The sequence below is a fragment of the Bos javanicus genome, chromosome 29 (genome assembly GCF_032452875.1).
Source record: "Bos javanicus breed banteng chromosome 29, ARS-OSU_banteng_1.0, whole genome shotgun sequence".
NCBI lineage: Eukaryota > Metazoa > Chordata > Mammalia > Artiodactyla > Bovidae > Bos > Bos javanicus.
In genome coordinates this window covers 43,026,147-43,044,082 of record NC_083896.1, presented here as the reverse complement: position 1 = coordinate 43,044,082, position 17,936 = coordinate 43,026,147, and the positions used below count along the sequence as shown (strand labels likewise).

The following is a 17,936-nucleotide window of genomic DNA, read 5'->3' as shown; positions in this document are numbered from 1 at the left end:
CTGGGCAGGCTAAGAGGGTCCCAGAAGCCACGTGGCCCAGCCCAGCTTCCTGTCTGTATTCCCTGCCGCAGCGAAGCCCTCTTCCTTGCGGACTTGCCTTTGCAGGGGAGGCCTGGCTGGGGGCAGGCACCCTGAGGGCCGGGCCTTGTCTCTGGGCTCCCCCTACCCATGAGGGTGCCTACAGGAGGCACTGAGAGGGAGCCCAGCCCGGCCTCCAGCAGGCATGGGCAGCCCGTTTTCTGACCGAATCTCTCTAGAGCAAGCAGACCTTTAAAAGCATCTCAGGGAACTCCCTGGTGGTCCAGTGGTTAGGGTGTGGTTCTGTCCCCCGTGGTCCCCAAGCCTGGTACAGAATGGATCCCAAAAAGGGATGTCGGAGCCACATAGGGGTGCCCTCCCCCCCATCAGTCTCAGCGCCCTTGGCCACCCGGTCCTCCAGAGCCTCATCTCCCTCCCTGACAGCTGACGGGCCACCAACGGTGGGGCGACCATCAGAGCCCCCACCCGGAGGCCCTATGGGAAGGGGGCTTCTAGCCGCTCAGCCCCCCTGGAGCCAGGGGCTGTCCACTCCCATGTCACCGACCTCAGAAACTGAGTCTGAGAGGAGGGCAGAGCAGCGGGTGACCCCCAACGGGAGGGCTGTGGAAACCCAGTGAGTCAGGCTACATAGGTCACCCTGGGGAGGCAGGCCTGGCCACCCCTCCCAGCTCTTGCCACCCCCGGATTCAGGCTGCCTCACCTCAGCCCGGCAGCCCCACCCTCCTCTGGGCGGCCCCAGGTGCCCTGACTCACGTCCTGCCGTCTTGTCACCCAGCCTAATTGCTCCCCTCCCCGGCGTCAGTCATCCGAGGCGCTGGTCAGAGACCCCGGCATCCCTCCCAGCTCCACAATAGCGCCTCCCCCACCCCAGGCTGTAAACTCTCTGGGGAGGCGCTCAGCCCCAAAGGGGTGGAGATGAGAGGATGAGGAGGCAGGAAGCAGTAAAAGGAGAGAAGAGGGGACAGGGACAGGGTCGGGGCGGGCCCTCTGGGTATTTCACTGCCCCCACTCAGGAGCCCAGGCCCAGACCCCCACCCACTGCTGGCCGCTCAGAGCCTCCCCGCCAGCCCAACCGGCCCCTCCCCTGAGGAAAGCCCTTTGCTGCCCCATGCAGGGCAAGGAAGCCAATAGCCACCAGGCCCCTGTCAGCAGAGAACTCCAGGCCCCGTGTCCCTGGCAGCGAGTGGCTCCTGGCTGTGGCCGGTAGACAGAGCGGAGTCACTGGTTGCACCCCAGCTTTATTCTCCTGTGCCTCACATCTGAGCCAAGGTTCAGAAATGGACCCAGGTCACCGTCCCCAGGGAATGGTCCTTGGCTCCCCTCCTGGGCCGGGCTGGGGGCTCTCTTGCCCACTCCCGCCTGCCTCCCTCAGCTGGGAGTTTCCCTGGGGACTGCCTCCTCAGGGAGGGCTGCAGGGCCGAGCCCCAGCAGGGAGCTGTTTGTGGGGGCCAGCCGTCCCCCCTGTCCACAAACTCGTCCCAGCTCCAGCTTGGGCCCCCAGTGCAGGCCATGGAGGATCCAGGGGCCCAGGTCTCCTTGTCCAAGGACTCGCCATGAGTGCCCTGCCTCCCCGCGTTCTTGGGCTGCCTGGGGTCCCCACTGAGATTCCAGTGCTGAGAACACTCCGCTCCCAAGCTCTCCATCCATGCAGTGTCACTGGCTGAGAGAAGGGGCGAGAGTTCGCTTCTCCGGTTCCTGCACCTCGAGGCCTGGAGAGAAAAGCTCAGCTCAGGCTTACCCTCTCCAAGGGGTTCCCAGCCGCCTGGCCGGGCCTCGAACATACCAGGCCTTCGCTTCAGCTCTTCCCTCTGCCAGGAACACCATTCCCCAGATACATGAACAGAACACACCCTGACCTCCAAGCCTTTGCTTCAGCTTCACCTCCTCTCGGAGGCCTGCCCTGAGCACGCTACCTGACCTTGCCACCTGCCCACCCGAGGCTCCTGATCTCACCCACCCTGCTCTCTTTTTTTTTCCAAGGACACTGTCACCTTCTAATACTGTAGGGCTGAGCTCCCCAGGACAGGACTGGGCACCTGAGATGTGGCCAGTCTGAACTGCAATGTGCTTGGGTGTAAAATACCACTGGATTTCAGACTTAGTGTGAAAAAAATGAAATATCTCATTAAGGATTTTTTACACTGACTACATGTCTAAAATGGTAATAGTTTAGGCATACTGAGTTAAAATATATTAATATTCTAATATTAATATATGTGGTGATGTTGAAATATATTAATATATCGATATTAATATGTACTTATAGAGTATATTGGTGTATTGATGTATAATTTATTAAATGCATTAAATATATACAATATATAGTATATTAAATATATACCATATGTTTATATAATATATTAATATGCTAATATTAATTAACTTTACATGTCTCATTACTTCCTCTGATTACTTCCAGGGGTTTCCCTGGTGGCTCAGGTGGTAAAGAGTCTGCCTGCAATGTGGGAGACCCAGGGCCCTGGGCCCTGATCCTGGGCCAGGAAGATCCCCTGGAAAAGGAAATGGCAACCTATGCCAGTATCCTTGCCTGGGAAATCCCATGGATGGAGGAGGCTGGCAGACTACAGTCCACAGGGGTCGCAAAGATCCTCTGATGAGGCTACCTAAACATTTTAAATTACACGTGGAGCTCACGTCATAGTTCTATTGGACAAGCTATTGTAGATAATTATTATTTTTATGCATATCATGAGCTGTCTCCCAGCTCCCCATACCAGAATGTTCTCTGTTATATTCCCAAGTATCACATCACCTGACATTCCAGAAAGGCTCATGGTCAAATGAGGGAATGGGTGAACGAGGCCTGCCAGGGGCCCAGGAAGGGCAAATACCCGCTTTCCTCCCAGGCCCCCACTCACTCTCTCCGTTGGCATCTGCTTCGTGTTCCGCCAGGGTCTCGATGGAGCCGCCCCATCCCACGCCAGGTCCTGAGGGCACAAGGTGGCCACTGGGCCATGAAGGCCAGAACAGAGGCAGCAGGGTGGGCGGGCAGACACAGGAGCCAGGAGGGAAGCCCCCTCCCCCAAGGAGCCAGTGGGCCCCCAGGGACCCTTCTCCCTCACCTTTGCCATGGGAGCTGGGTGCCCCCAGGGGCCCTGGGCGCCGCTGTCGGAATCGCTGCCGGGGGGTGTCCCCAGGACTGAATGATTCAGAGCTTCGCCCCACGGGGAATCTTGAGCTGAGTTTTCGCCGCTGCCCACCCGCCAGTGTCTCATCCCGCAGACACAGGGAGCTCTGTGCCCGGCGCATGGGTGCCGGTGAGGGGGACCCTACAAGAGGCACAGGCGGGGGGAGGTGTCTGAGCAGTGCCGGGAGGGCTGGGGGGAGTGGGGCCGGGGGGCGGGACTGGCAGGAGGAAGCTGCAAGGGCGCTACAGGGGACAGGCGGCTGCAGAGATGGGGGCTGGGAGTGGGGGCGGGCAAGCTTGCATGAATGGAGGTGGCGACCGGAGGCAGGACCCTGTGCTGGCTCTGACACTAACTCACTGTGTGACCTTGGGCAAGGTGCTTCCCCTCCCTGGGCCTCGGCTTCCTCGTCTGCTGTCTGGGATAAGTGACCTCTGACTAAAGTCCCCGCTGCTCCGAGATCCTAGGCACCGCTCTGGATGGGTAGGACCGGGTGGGCGGCAGTGCGGGCGGGAGGGAGGTGCCAGCCGAGAGGGACACAGCAGGGACCCAGGGCAGAGAGTCACCGGAACCATCTGATGCGGGGAAGGGGGGGGCGGGAAGCTGCAGCAGGAAAGGCCAGTGGGGGACACGTGCACAAGCCACACAGGAAGACCAGGGGCACTGGCGAGCCCCTGGGGGCAGGGCGGCCCCCAGACCCACCTGTCCCATCCGCCTCCCTGCCCTCAGGGAGCTCCGTCTCTGAGGGGCCCCCCAGGCTCTCCGTGCTGCCAGCCCCATCGGCCCCCAGGCGCGGCCCCCCATGGGGGCCCCCCTCCCGCCGGGGCCGCATCAGCCTCTTCACCTTGTCTGCCAGCCAGCTGCCCTTCCTGGGGGCAAGAGGGCACAAGAGGCGGGGTCAGGCCAGGGAGGAAGGAGGACAAGAGGGCCATGTTGGGGGTCGCAGAGGCCAGGCCAACCCTCACTCGGGCCTGGACCCGGGCTAGGCCAGGGCTCAGAGGGCAGGGCAGGGGCGAGGTAGGGAAGACCTCCAGCCCACCGGGGTGGAGGGGCCCGCTCACTTAGTCCGGGGCAGGGGCCCAGGCTCCAGCACGCGATACTGGTCCATGATTTTCTCCACCAGCTTCTGCTTCTCCCGGCGCAGAGCATTGAGCTGGTCCCTGGGAGGATGGGGAAGGAGGAGGTGGACTTGAGGCCTGGGCATGAACGCAGGGTACACCCTGGTACACCCCTGCTGGTTAAACAGCAACATGCCCCAGGATAGGTTGATACACCGTGCTGCCCGAGCCCCCGGGAGGGTCAGCCTCCTCTTTTCCCCAGGCCTTCCCAGGGAATCGCCCCATAAAGGTCCCAAGGGGCAGCCACGCCAGCCCCCGCAGCCCCTCACAGGTACTCGCGCTGCTCGCGGTGCAGGTGGTCCCGGCTCTCTAGGCTGCGCTCCAGGAGCTCCCGGTTCTCCCGGCTCAGCGCCTGCACCTCGGCCAGTAGCTGCCGGTTCTCCTCTTCCTGGGCACTCCGGAGCTCTGTCAACAGCTGTCATAGGCAGACAGCAGGACAAACAAGCAGGGGCTGTGGGGGACGCTTAACCGGGTTCAGGGCAGCTGCCTTCCACCAGATCCTGACTCTTTCCAACCCCACCCTCCCCTCCAGCCACCCTCCCCTCCAGCCACCCTCCCTCCCCAGCCACCCACCCCTCACCGCACCTCACACTGCGTGGTCAGCCGGCAGGCACTCAAGTCCAGCTGCTGGTTGGACTCCCGCAGTCGCTGGCTCTGGGCCTCCAGCTGTGCCCGCTCCAGCTCCAGCCTCGCCAGCCGGCCCCGCAGCTCCCCGCGTTCCCCCTGTAACTCCCCGCGCTCCCGGGACACCTCCGCCAGCAGCATCTGAGCCCTGCAGAGGCAAGGAGACCTGCTCTCCAAGAGGAACACCCCCACGCCCCGCCCACCTCAACTGGGCCCTTCATGATGGCAGAGGAACCACAACGAGGAGTGGAGGCAAAGCAGAACCCCATGGGGAAAGGGACTAACTCACTATCAACCCACTTTGCAGGTGGGAACACTGAGAACTGGCCCAGGAGGGGAGGGGCTGTGCCCGGGCTGGTACCTGTCATGCTCACTCTGCAGCCTCCGGAGCTCCTCCTCCAGGCCCCGCTGCCGATGCCCATCCTGCACCAGGCGTTCACGCTCTGCCAGCAGGGCCACCTCCTGCGCCTCCACGTTGGCCTTCTGGGCCTGTAGCTGTTCATGCCTGCGATGAACCAGGGGCTCAGGGGGCTGCAAGGACCAGGGGCCAGGGCAAGCAGGCAGCTGGACCATCTGGAAGTCCTCCATCTCCTAAGCATAGGCCCCGGGGGGCAAAGCCACAGGGCAGAATGCTGTGCTAGGTGCCCACCACTCTGGACCACCGATGAAGCCCCAGGGTGAGCCCACCCTGGAAGTGCAGAGAGCCCTGCCACACAGAAGGGCACAGCCAGGGAGAGGGGCCTGCTGGTGGTTCCCAGGGAACAGGGAGCCCGCTCTGGGCGGACAGGAGGCGCCCAGGAGAGAAGCTGTGAGCTTGGAGGGGGGTGCTCACCGGCCCTGCAGCTCCCGATGGGCCAGCTCCAGCGCCCGCATGTTGGCCTTAAGGTCGCGGTGCCGGGCCAGAAGCCCCTCCAGCTCAGCTTCCTGCCGCCGCTGCAGCTGCGCCAGGGCCTCGTGGTCCCGCAGCAGGGCCTGCTGCTGCCCGCGGGTCTCCTCCTGGGAGCGCCGCGCTGCCTGCACCTCCTCCTCCAGCAGCCCCAGCCTGCGGTGCAGCTCCTGGCCCTGGGTCTCCAGTACAGACTTCTCGGCCTAGGCCAGAGGGGAGAACGGGGTGGGGGGCTGCTGTGGGGGGCATCCCAGGCCGGAAAGGGGGGTAAGGGATGGGGGGCAGAAGGCAGAGGGCGGAGGAAAGGAGAGAGAGCCGTCGGGGGGTGCCAAGGGCCAGTGGCACAAGGCCAGGATGGGACAGATGGAGCTGGGGTCGGGTCAGGGAAAGCCAGAGGGACGGATGGCCAGCCGTGGAGGGGAGGGCTGGAGGCGGGGTGAAAAGGGCACTGATGGGGGGCTGGAGGTGGGCAGGAGCGGGGGACAGGGGGGAGGGCCGTGGGGGGCCAGGCCCACCTGCAGCCGGCTGCTGTTCTCCTGGGCCCGCTGACTCTGCAGCAGCAGCTCCTGGGCGCGCCCCTGCAGGCTCCCCAGCTGCCCCTCCAGGTGCTGCAGCTGGCCCTGCAGAGCCGCCTTCTCGGCCGCCAGCGTGGCATTCTGTTGAGGGGTAGGGAGGGGGGGTGATTAGCAGGGGGCCGGATCTCCGGGGCACTGCTCCCTGCCCCCCCAGCCCCACGCCCATCACAGCCCGACACTTACACTGCGCTCCACCTCGATGAGCCGCATGCTCTGGGCCTCCGTGCCCTTGAGCTCCGTTTGCTCCTGGGGCCCCAGCCCTGCAGCGCCCTGGCGCAGCTGCAAGGAGAGGCCCGGGGAGGTCACACAAGGGCATCACAGGGGTCTAGGGGCAGCCCAACAAACCTCCCCTGGCAATCCCACAGCTGTCGGCCGGGCGGTCTGCTGGGGGCCCACTGGCTATGTTCTTGTCTCCGTCCCAGGTGGACAGCGAGCCCCCTGAGGGCAGCGGCAGCCTGGTATGGGGCCCACATCACACCTGCGCTGAGCCAGTGTGCAACAAGGGAGTCAGAAATGATTCCTAACATATGACTGTTGGCGCTAAGCTCAGGAAGTGGTGGGGCCCCTGCAGGAGAGACACAGCAGGTGCCTCAGAGTCAAGCTGCCAGGCTCAGTCGGGTTGCAGAATGGAGGCAACAAGGCCCGGGCAGCCTGGCTCCCAGCACAGCGCTTCTTCCTACAGACCCTGAAAGGGCATGCAAGGCAAGCGACTGGCCAAGAACCGAGGGGTGAGATGAGGGGGGGCCCTGAAGTACCTACCCGAGTATGGAGACAGGGGTGGGCTCAGGCCCCAGGAACCCGGGTGGTGGCCTCACCTTGAACAGCTCATCCTCCAACTGCAGGGCCCTCTTTCTGAGCTCCATCAGCGCCTCCTCCTTGCTGGTGGCCGCTGCCTGCAGCTCAGCTTCCAGCCGCTGCTCCAGGCCCTGGTACCTGCCGGGAGAAGTCTTAGCACCCAGCCCTCCCCAAGTCTTTACCTGCCCCTCTCTGCCCCTTGGGTAGTGCCCCACCTCTGGTGCTGGAACTCCTGTTCCCGCAGAAATTCCTGGCGTTCCAGGGCTGCCCGCTCCAGCTCATTCTGCAGACGCTCCAGCCGGGCCCCCAGCTCCCGGCCCCGCACCACGGCCTTCTCCAGCTCCTGAGGGCAGGCAGAGCAGGCTCAGGGCCAGAAGGGTAGACCGCCACCCTCACCAGGCCTGAGCATCAGGAGACCTGGCCTTCTGTCCTTGATCTGTCACCCTGAGCAAATATCTTTAAATCTCTGGGCCTCTACTCCCCCATCTGTAAAATGGGAGCAAAGCCTGATGACCTTGCAGAGTGCGTATGAGAGAGCCGGGGATTATAAGCCTGCCAGGGAGTGAGGGAAGCCCCTGGGCCAGGGCTCAGAGACACTCGCTGGGCACATGTCTTCACCTCTTTGAATCCATGGTTCCTCATGTGCCCAGTGACAGCTAGATGCTCCCTGCGTGCTGAGGCCACACGGGGCAGGTGAGGGGAAGAGGGGCTCAGAGGCGGCGGGTCTGGAGAGTACTCTCAGCCACAGGGGGATGGCCACAGAGAGCAGGAACCTGGTGAAGGCCAGGCCTAACCACAGTGGGAGCTGGGAAGGGGAGGGCCAGGATGCTTGCTGCTGGCCAGGCCTGTGGCGGTTGGGTCATACCATTGAGGAAGTGGGTAGGAGACCCGCTCTGGCCTGTGGCCCCCGTCCCTAGAGAGGTAGGTCAAACCATTCTGAGGTACAGGGTGGGGGTGGAGGGGCTCCGGCAGGATGAAACCGTGGGGAAGGGCCGACCACGACAACCGCCCCCCAAGTCCTGCCCTTGGAAATGGAGCCTACCCATCTTTGCTCTGGTCTTCCTGGCTTAGCAACTCCATCCAGGCCAGCCCCCGGGGTCACTGCACTTCCAGATACCCTTGGCCACTGCCTCTCGCTGAAAAACTAAAAGTCCCACGAGGCCCTGATGCCCACAGCCCCCAGCCACAAGAGCCCCAGGACAGAGATCAGGCAGAACAAGGATGCCCACGAAGACCTGCATCTCAGGCGGGACCCCTGCCCTGCCCCCTCCAGGCCCCAGCCACAGCCCCCAGGGCCCCACCCACTGTGCCTCTTCCCCCACCGACCCCTGCAGCGGGGAGGTGTGCTTGGACAACCCCATTGGCCCCTGGTTCCCTCACCTCCCTCCCCTGGCCAGCCACCTCCTCCTGCACCACGCCTAGTTATCACCAGGAACTGCTCCACCAGGAAATCTCACAAAATTCCCCTTTGTCCTTAATGTCTTCCACCCTCTTGGTCCTCAGAGCCAGCTCTTTTGGCCAGCCAGCCCTACCGGCTCTTCCCTACCCACTGGCTGGCATTCCCTCTCCACTGATTAAGCCCATACTGAGTGCCAGGCACTGCCCCAAGCACTCTACGTTCATTATCTTACAGGATCTTGTGACATAGGTATCATTTTTATTCTGGTTTTACAGGTAAGGAAACGGAGACTCAGAGAGGAGTAACTGGCCCCAAGCCACACAGCTGAGTAGGGCAGCTGAGCTATAACCCAGATCTACCTGCCAGCATCTCTCAGCTCCTACAGAGTGGACCCCAGAGAGAAGCTCTTGGCTTTACCCTCTCACCCACACTCTCTATTCTCACACGCCCCAGCCAAGCCAACAGCAGGTTCCTGACTCCTCAACATCAGGAGGTGTCTTGGAGCAAATAACTTCTCCTCTCTGAACCTCAGTGTCCTGCTCTGTGTAACAAGGAAACTGCTCAGCTTCCAGAAGATTTGATACTTCCCAAGTGGTACCAGTGGTAAAGAATCTGCCTGCCAATGGAGGAGATGCAAGAGATGCAGGTGTAATCCCTGAGTTGGGAAGATCCCCTGGAGTAGGAAATGGCAACCCACTCCAGAATTCTTGCCTGGAAGCTTCCATAGACAGAAGAGCCTGGCGAGCTACAGTCCATGGGGTCAAAAAGAGTCAGACATGACTGAACACACATGCGTGCTGCAGCATACCCTCGCCCCAGCCCTGGGCTGCACTGGCCCGAACGCCCATCCCCTTGCCTCATGGTCTCTTCTGCTTCCCCCGAGGGGCCTCCAGACCTGCAGATCTGACCACTCTATTCACATTATACCCTCCATTGACTCCTTGTCACCCTCGTGAAAACAGCTGCAACTCCTTCCTTTGCTGGGAAGGAAGATGAAGCCTTGCCCAATAGGAAACCTACTTAAGGAAGTCTCCATGTCACCTCGCTCCACTCCCTGCCTCACACTCCACCCCTGCAAACAGGCCTGCTCCTCCTCCTGGCTCATTGCCATTCTCTCTCCTCCTCCAGGAAGCCTTCCCTGATGAGCCCCAGCCTGAGTCCAGTGTGCTTCCTAGACCCCTACGGCTCCCCGCACAGTCCTGTCTCCACCCCAGACTGTGAGTGAGTGTCTCCCTGAGGCTGCAAGTGCTGGCTGCCGAGTACAGGGCTGGTGCCAAGAAGATGCCAGCAAACATGCTCGAATGAATGAATACAGGGGTTTCCAGGTTTTCTCTCTTCTCCAACCCCCATCCCAGCTCCGGCCAGCCTCACCTGCCACTTTTTTTTCTTTTTTTTTTTTGCCACGCCATGCAACTTGCAGAATCTCAGTTCCCTGACCAGGGATCGAACCTGTGCTTCCTGTACTGGATGCACAGAGTCCACTGGGCCACCAGGGGATTCTCTTACCTGCCACCTTGACCACGGGCACTGCCTTCGTACGGCCCCAGGTCCCCTTGTACACCAAGGTGACTCTCCCCAAACCCAGCATCACACAGGTCGGCCTACATCCTTGAGTGAATTTCCCTGCCTGGGGATGAAGTATCAATACCCACAAAGCTGGCCTGACACACCTCTCCACCTACCCCCACGTCACCCAGGCTCCTGAGCATTTCTAATACCTTCAAGTCTTTGCACTAGCTGTTCCCCCTGGATGAAATATCCTTCCCCACCTAGTGAGATCTCGATCTTTCCTTAGAACCCTCCCTGAAGCCTCCTTGCCCTGACCCTGGCATCAGTTCCCGTTCCCATGGATTGCAAAGCATTTTACCCATGACAACCAATGTATCCTGAGCCTTTGCCCACCATGAACTAGATTCTTCACACCATTACTTCCATCGGCCTTCCAAAGCCCCCATAAAGCAACTATGAAGAGCACCCCCATTTTACAGAGGGAGGCACTGGGGTGCAACTGAGTAAACCACCACAGTCAGAGAGCCAGGATTTGCACCCAGGCCATCTAGTTCCACCTCCTACAGCCACCCATCAAAGGCAGGGGACATCTGCCCCCGGCCCAGGCCAGGTGCGCATTTGGGAGGCGGGAGTGGACTTTGCCCTTCCCTCTCCAGCCCCAGCTCAGTGCTGGGTACTCGGTGGCTGCCGACGAAATTAATAACCCCCAAACCCCAGCAACTGGCCTGGAACCCTGTCTCCTGGCCATGACCCCCGCCGTACCTCCTGGAGGGCCTGCCTCTCCCGGCGCTGCGTCTCAGCCTCCTCCAGGTGCCGGCGGCCCTCGGCCTCCAGCACGTGCAGCCGCTCCTCGGCCTCCTCGGCCCGGGCCCGCAGCCTGGGCGCCTCTCGCTCCCACTGCCTCCGCTCGCGGCCAGCTGCTGCCAGCGCCTCCGCCAGCGCCTCCCGCTCCCGCGACGCAGCCTCCAGCTCCCGGGCAGAAGACTCCACTGCCTCCCGCAACCGGGCTAGCTCCCGGGCCTGGGCCTCCACCTCCCGGTGGGCCTCAGCCTCTGCCCTCCGGGCCTGAGCCAGCTCCTCCGAGAGGCGGGCAGCCTCCGTGCCTCGGGCCTCTAGCCTCCGGGCCTGGGCCTCCAGCTCTGCTCGAAGGGTCTCAGCCTCTCGCTTCAGCCGCGCCGCCTCCTCCTGGAGGGCCTCCCGCTCAGGGACACCACTGACCAGGATCTCCTCGGGGGCCCGTGCCTCCCAGGTCCGGACTTCAGGAGCCCCTTCCAGTTTCTTCTGTGACTTTCGTTGGGTTGCATCCCCGACCAACCCCCCCAACCTGTGTTCATGCTCTCTGGCCTCTGTTTGCCCCTCAGGTAGGTCCAGCTTCTGGTCTAGGGTCCCCTGCTCCTCCAACCGCACACACAGGCTGGTCTCCGAGGGTCCCGGCTTGCTCTCAGGGTCCTCCTGTCTCACCCTCAGGGCCTCTGGCACCGACTCCCCAGTCTCTCCTCCCAGAGACAGCTGGGCCTGAATGTTAACCTCGGGACCCTGAGGCGGGGTCACAGAGGAAGGGGTCCGGAGAGGGGCTCCCAGGCCAGCCTTCTTCGGGAACTCCTGTGCCTCTGCATCGGGGTCTGACTCCTGGGGCATGGAGTCTGCAGGGACCACGACATCCGTCTGCAGAGGCTTCTCCACCACCTGTGGGTCCAGATCAGATGCCGATGCCTCAAGAGCTGACTCAAACAGCAGGGGAGTTGGGTCTGAGGCCTGGGAGCCTTCGTCCGCTGCCTGAGCAGCCAAGGCCTGGGGGCCGGGGTCTGAGGTCAGGCAAGACTGGGGAGCTAAGTCCGGCTCTCGAATCACCGAGTCTTCATTCTGCTCCTCCAGTAGGGGGGGCTGAAGGCACATGAGTTCAGTTCAGTCACTCAGTCGTGTCTGACTCTGCGACCCCATGGACTGCAGCACACACGGCCTCCCTGTCCATCACCAACTCCCGGAGTTTACTCAAACTCACGTCCATTGAGTTGGTGATGACATCCAACCATCTCATCCTCTGTCATCCCCTTCTCCTCCTGCCCCCAATCCCTCCCAGCATCAGGGTCTTTTGAAATGAGGACACAGGGTCTTTTCATGAGGGCACATGAGAGGGATGGTCAAACCCAGAGGAGGTGGCCAGGAAGGGCCTGCTGATGGTTGGAGGGGACTCACCTGGCCACCTGGCTGCCTCTGCAGCACCCGAAGCAGGCCTCGAAGCTCCTGATTCTCCCGCTCCAGGGTCTGCAGCCGCCCAGCCTCTGCCTCCCTCACTTCATCATGTAGCGAGGGAGCCACTCCGGGCAGGAGTTCTAGGGTGTGGGAGATGAGGTCAGCAAAGTCCACTCTGCTCCCTTATGACTCCTCATATACACCCCTAGCCCTGACACCAGACCTGGGGGAAGGGAATGAAACCAGAAGCCAACCCCACTATGAAAAAAAAAAAAGAGGGAAAGTGTTAGTTGCTCAGTCGTGTCTGACTCTGCAAACCCTTGGTCTGTCCCCCACCAGGCTCCTCTGTCCACGGGATGCTCCAGGCAAGGATACTGGAGTGGGTAGCCATTTCCTTCTCCAGGGGATCTTCCCAACCTCGGGATTGAACCTGGGTTTCTTGCACTGCAGACATTCTTTACTGTCTGAGCCACCAGGGAAACCCCAATAGCTACAGGGGAAAAAGAGGCAGCTCCCACCCACAGACCTGCCACTGGGGCCCCGCTCACCCTCCCCAGGGGAGCCCGGGGGTGGCTCCAGGCTCCGCTGAAGCTCCAGTTCCAGCTCCACATTCTCTTCTGCAAGCTGGTCCACCTGATGCCGCAGGGAGTCCAGCTCCTGGAGGGGAGAGCAGGGTCAGGCAAGCCCTCCCCTCTGTGGCCAGGCCCAGTGTGGGGGCTAGAAGGTCACTGGAAGGAAATGGCAACCCACTGCAGTATTCTTGCCTGGAGAACCCCATGGACAGAGGAGCCTGGCAGGCTAGAGTCTGTGGGGTCGCAAAGAGTCGGACACGACTGAGTGCACACGCACGCATAAACAGAGGAAACAGGGAGTAGGAGTCAGTGATCACCAAAGAACCCTAGGGACCTCTGAGGTCACGGACCACTGAGTGGCCGGGGGGTCTCACCGCGTGGGCCTCGCCCAGCCGGGTCCGCAGCAGCAGGTTCTCGCGCTGTGTCTCGTGCAGCCGAGTACAGCGCTCCTGAGCGGCCTCCAGCTGCTCCTCCAGCAGCGCCTTGGAGGCCTCCAGAGCCCCCGAGAGCGCCCGCTCCTCCTGGTGGGGAGCAGAGAGCCGGTGGAGGGATGCCCCCCTCGCCCCGCACTCCAGGCTCCCCTCCCCATCTGACCCTACACCCTAGTGGCTCTCCAGGCCCCGCCTCTCCCCTCCATCTGCCCCTCCCCCTCCAAGTTCTCTCCAGGGACCCAGCACCGGGCCCCGCCCTTCTCCTGTGTAGGCCTTGCCCCTTCTCAAAAACGGCCTTCCAAGATGGCATCCTTCTAGGCCCCCACTTAGCCCCATTGCTGGTGCTTTAGACGCTGCCTCCCCTACCGTTCCCACCCTCCTCTCCAGGACCTAGCCTTGCTTAACACTTCCACCTTGCCTACCGCTCCCCTCCACCTGCCCCATCCTCCAAAGGGCCTATCCCCAGACACCCCCTCACCCCGTTCTCCTAGCAATACCTGGGGCCTCCACCAAGGCCTGACTCTCCGCCAAACTCTCCTCTCTTGGCCCACCCTGTCCCTCAGAGGCCACGCCCACCCTATGCCCAGCCCCGCAGCCCCGCCTCCCGCCTCACCTCTAGCCGGCCCTTGCAGGCCTCGGCCGCCTGGAGGCGCTCTCGGCAGCGTCGCAGTTCCTCCTGCAGGCGGGGCAGGCGGCCCGCGCGTTCCCGCAGCGCCTCTGCCTCCTCGCGGTACAGCTCCGCCCGCTTGGCCTGTCCCGTCAGCGCCTGTGCCTGAGCCAGACGGGTGCGGAGCTAGGACCGGCCACCCGCCAGCCAGAGGGATTGGGACGGGAAGGAACCGGGTTGGAGGAGGCAGGAGGACGGGGAAGGTGCGGGGAAAGGGTTAAGGAATGCCCCGACCATGCCTGGGGACATCTGAGCGCACCTCCTGGCGGAGCCTTCGGATTTCGGCCTCCAAGCCCTGCACCTCCGCTTGGGAATCCAGCAGCAGCTCGGCTTTCTCCTCGCTGGAGGGAAGGCACGCAGGAGGGGGTCTGGGGACCTGCCCCTTCCAGCCCTTTTCCTCCAGGCCTGATCCCAACCGGGACCCCATCCTGCCGCCTGCCCCCAGGTCCCTCCCAGCACTCACAGCTCCTGCCGGAGGCGCCGCAGCTGGGCCTTGGCATTGGCCAGCTGCAGGGCCAAGTGGTGCGAGGCCCCCTCCGAGGGAATCTTGGCAGGAGCCTCAGGCAACAAGGGGGCAGGCTCCCGGTCCAGCAGCAGTTCGGCCAGCCGCTGTGGGAGGTCAAGGGTCAGGAGCAGCCCCTCCCAGGACCCCCACATCTGTCCCCAATTACCCAAGCTGAATCTGGCTGTTGCAGCCCTGCAGACCCAAGACCCACAGCCCCAGCCCCACACCTGGACCCCAGTGCCCCCTTCCCCACATGTCTGGATCCCATGGTCCTCCTGTTCCTTGGCCTGCCGCCCCCTACCTGGGCCCCCAGGTCGCGCTCCCGTGCCAGCTTCAGCAGGGTCCCCATCAGGCTTCGGGACAGCATCTCCAGCTCCGGAGGCGCCAGCTCCCCAGGCTCCGGCCCAGTCAGCGCCAGCACCAAGCCTGCCCCAGGCTGGGTCACCTGGAGTCCAGGGAGAGCAGTTCAGCCAAAGAAGAAGAAGGGGGCAGGTGTCCCGGAGGGCAGCCCAAGTCATGGTACCTCCTGGATGGCAGCAGCCAGCTCGCTCTGGACCTCCAGGCTGAGGCCCTGGATGTGGCGGATGAACAGTTCCCGGTGCTCGCACTGCAGGGGGGCGAGGAGGGGGCGGTGAGACTGGTGCCAGAGGGCATCCCGCCACCTCTGCAGCCAGACCTGGACCCTGCCCTGCCCTGTCCCACTCACCTGCACTGACGCCCCCAGCAGTAGCCTAAGGATGCCTTCCAGCTCCTCCACCGCCTCCTCTGCAGGGCACAAGCCACAAGGGGTTAACGGGGAGGGACAGCGGGTAGAAGCAGGAAGGGGTGGAGGGGAGGTGGGAGAGAGCACCTGAGAAGGGGTCAAAGCCCAGCATCTGGAGGTCTGGGGGCGGCGACAGGATCAGCAGCTGCAGCTCCTCCTGGGGTGGAGGGGGTGGGTGATAAGAGATGGGCCTCCCCCCAGGGGGTCTCCTGGGCTCAGCCTCCACCTGCCGACCCCTCACCTGGTAGAAGTCCCTCAGTCGGCCCCACAGGTGGTTGAGGTTCCACAGCCGCCAGGCTGCGGGGCCGTCACGGCCCCTTATCATTCTAGGGGCCCCTCGGGAACTGGGAGCACTGTGAGCACAGGGGCAATTGTGGAAGCGGAGATTGAGGACCCGCCTCCTCTGAAGCCGGCTCTGCCAGGCACCCCTCAGGCTCCTCCCCCTAGGCCGCCTGGCCCCCTCCCCTCACGCCCCACCCACCCCAGGTCATCCTCTGATGCCCCTTACATGATGCCCAGCACCCGCAGGAGCAGGGCCCCATCGCTGAGACGCAAGAACCTCTTCTCCGGACACAGAGGCCCCTCTCCTTCCTCCTCCTCCTCCTCCCCCTCCGGCTCCTCCGCCTCCCCCACCAGCCCGGCTAGTCCCAGTGCCTGTGGGAACACAAAGGAGTCATCTGGCCTGCCCAGGTGCAGGGGGTGGAGACCCCCACCATCAAAGTGAATCCGGAGCCCCTCTGACCTGCCGCCCTGCACCCACATAGTCCCCTCCCCACCAGTTCCCTGAATGTCAGTGGCCCTGGGTCCGGACTCCTTTTCCTGCCCACAGCTGCCTGGACTTCTCTGTTCCCACTTGAGGCCACCCCTCCCCTCAGCCCCTTCCCCACCCCCCGACACCCCACTCTGCCCTCTCTCCCCCCACCCCCATACCAGCCCCTCCCTGCTGCTCGTTTCCTCTCTCCAGACCCCCCTCCCACTGCCCCCTCACCCAGGTGGCCAGGCTGCCACTCAGGAAGTCTCTGATCCTGGGCCCCTTGCCCCCATCCATGACGGGGTCAGGGTGTTGGTCCCACTGCGGCAGCTACACCTGCCCTGAGAGGAAGAGGAAGTCCCCGAGTGGGGGATCCCAGGCCCAGCCACAGACACCCTGTGCCGCTTCCTCCTTCCGGGTGCTGGCGGGCCTATGCACCCCCAGAGTCCTGCCTCAGCCCCCCTTTCACCACTCCACATCCTCCCAGCATCTCGGGCAGGGCCGCCCCAGAGGTCAGCTGGGGAAGGTGGAGTCAGGGCCACCCAGGAGCAAGGCCTACCACTCTCCTGGCTCCATGGACAACGGCGGGTGAGTCCTCCCCTTATGTGGGCCTTGGTTGCCCAACTTGAAACCAAGAGAGTGACCTCAGCCCTGCATCTTCCAGGGCCCCAGAAAGGGTTCCAGGCCTTATATGGTGACTCTAGGCACCCACAGTGCATCTTCCAACTTGCCTGGCTTTCCTTTCTCAAACTTACCCAAACCACCCTCCCAACCTGTGACTCTTGGGAGGGGCTGCCTCCCACATCAAGCCTCCTCTGAATCCCCACCAGAAGTGAGTACCTCTCCTCAGACCCCACCCTCCCCCAGCCTCTTTATATACCAGACTGAGATAGGACATCTACTCCATGTGCTAGTGACCTCACAAGCCTTGATTTCCCATCTGTAAAAGAAGTGGGTTAGAATCCAGCCTCTGAGGGACGCAGTTCAATGCAGAGACCAGCGGCATGTCTTGGGGATAAACCAGGAGGATACCCCAGTTCCCCCACTGCTCACTAGGGGGCGCCGCGTGGGACACTGCTGGGTACCAAGATGTAGTAAAAAGTCATGTTGTCCCTGCCCCCGGGGGATGCACAGCACGCTGGGGAGACAGCTATGCAGAAAGTTGCACACACACCCAAAAGATAACGTTGCAGCTGTGCTACATACACTGACAGGTAAGGGATTTGACTTCAGTGGGATGATCAGGAGACACATGGTGGGGGAGGAGGGCAGTGACAGGGCAGCTGAGATCAGGGATGACTGGGTTAAGCAGGTGACGTGGGGATGAAGGAAGGGCATTCCCAGAGGCCCAAGCAGAATGTGCAAGGGTTCTGTGGCAGCTGGAAGTGTGAAGTCCAGAAATTATTCATGTTTCATTGATTTCCAGACACTTTATTTCTCACATTTCAATCTCTAAAGTCGGTTTACATGGTAGAGTCGCTGGCTAGCTGGTGGCAGTCCTGACATTGTTGTCATTGCCTGCACGTGTCTACACTCCAAAAGCATCCAACCCTGCAGGAAGGGCGTCAGCAGCCTGGAAGAAAACCCTGGAGACAAGAGCAGAGCACTCTTAACCCCAGGCTCCAAATGGTGCCGGCTCCCAGTGGAGGGGAACCAGACCTGTCAGCAACACTCCCAAAGCAGGAATCCAGAGTCAGCTTGCTCTGCTGTCCTGCATGGCTGGCTTAGGACTCCACTGGCTACTTGTGAGTTTCTGCCTGCGATGCAGAAGACGGGGGTTCAGTCCCTGGGTCAGGAAGATCCCCTGGGGAAGGGAATGGCAACCCACTCAAGTATTCTTGCCTAGAGAATCCCGTGGACAGAGGAGCCTGGTGGGCTACAGTCCATGGTGTCTCAGAGAGTCGGACAGGACTGAGACTAACACTTTCACACTTTCACTTATGAATTGGGAGGGGGGGATGGT

General features: G+C 62.2%; 1 protein-coding gene across 1 annotated transcript; it reads right to left on the bottom strand.

Moving 5' to 3' along the window:
- Positions 1–1,597: 1,597 nt before the first annotated feature.
- On the bottom strand, positions 1,598–16,990 carry CCDC88B (coiled-coil domain containing 88B). The gene is made up of 27 exons (XM_061406768.1): positions 16,211–16,990; positions 15,731–15,876; positions 15,464–15,575; positions 15,310–15,379; positions 15,166–15,224; positions 14,983–15,066; positions 14,761–14,904; positions 14,418–14,563; positions 14,214–14,295; positions 13,901–14,059; positions 13,231–13,377; positions 12,833–12,941; positions 12,288–12,424; positions 10,854–11,975; positions 7,399–7,526; positions 7,204–7,321; positions 6,572–6,667; positions 6,329–6,469; positions 5,760–6,016; positions 5,289–5,432; positions 4,889–5,075; positions 4,573–4,718; positions 4,247–4,345; positions 3,888–4,054; positions 3,123–3,329; positions 2,919–2,987; positions 1,598–1,748 (listed from the first exon to the last, which is right to left on the bottom strand). The coding sequence occupies exons 1-27, from the start codon at positions 16,268–16,270 to the stop codon at positions 1,693–1,695; spliced, it is 4,392 nt and encodes a 1,463-aa protein (XP_061262752.1). The 5' UTR covers positions 16,271–16,990; the 3' UTR covers positions 1,598–1,692.
- Between the last annotated feature and the right edge of the window lie 946 nt (positions 16,991–17,936).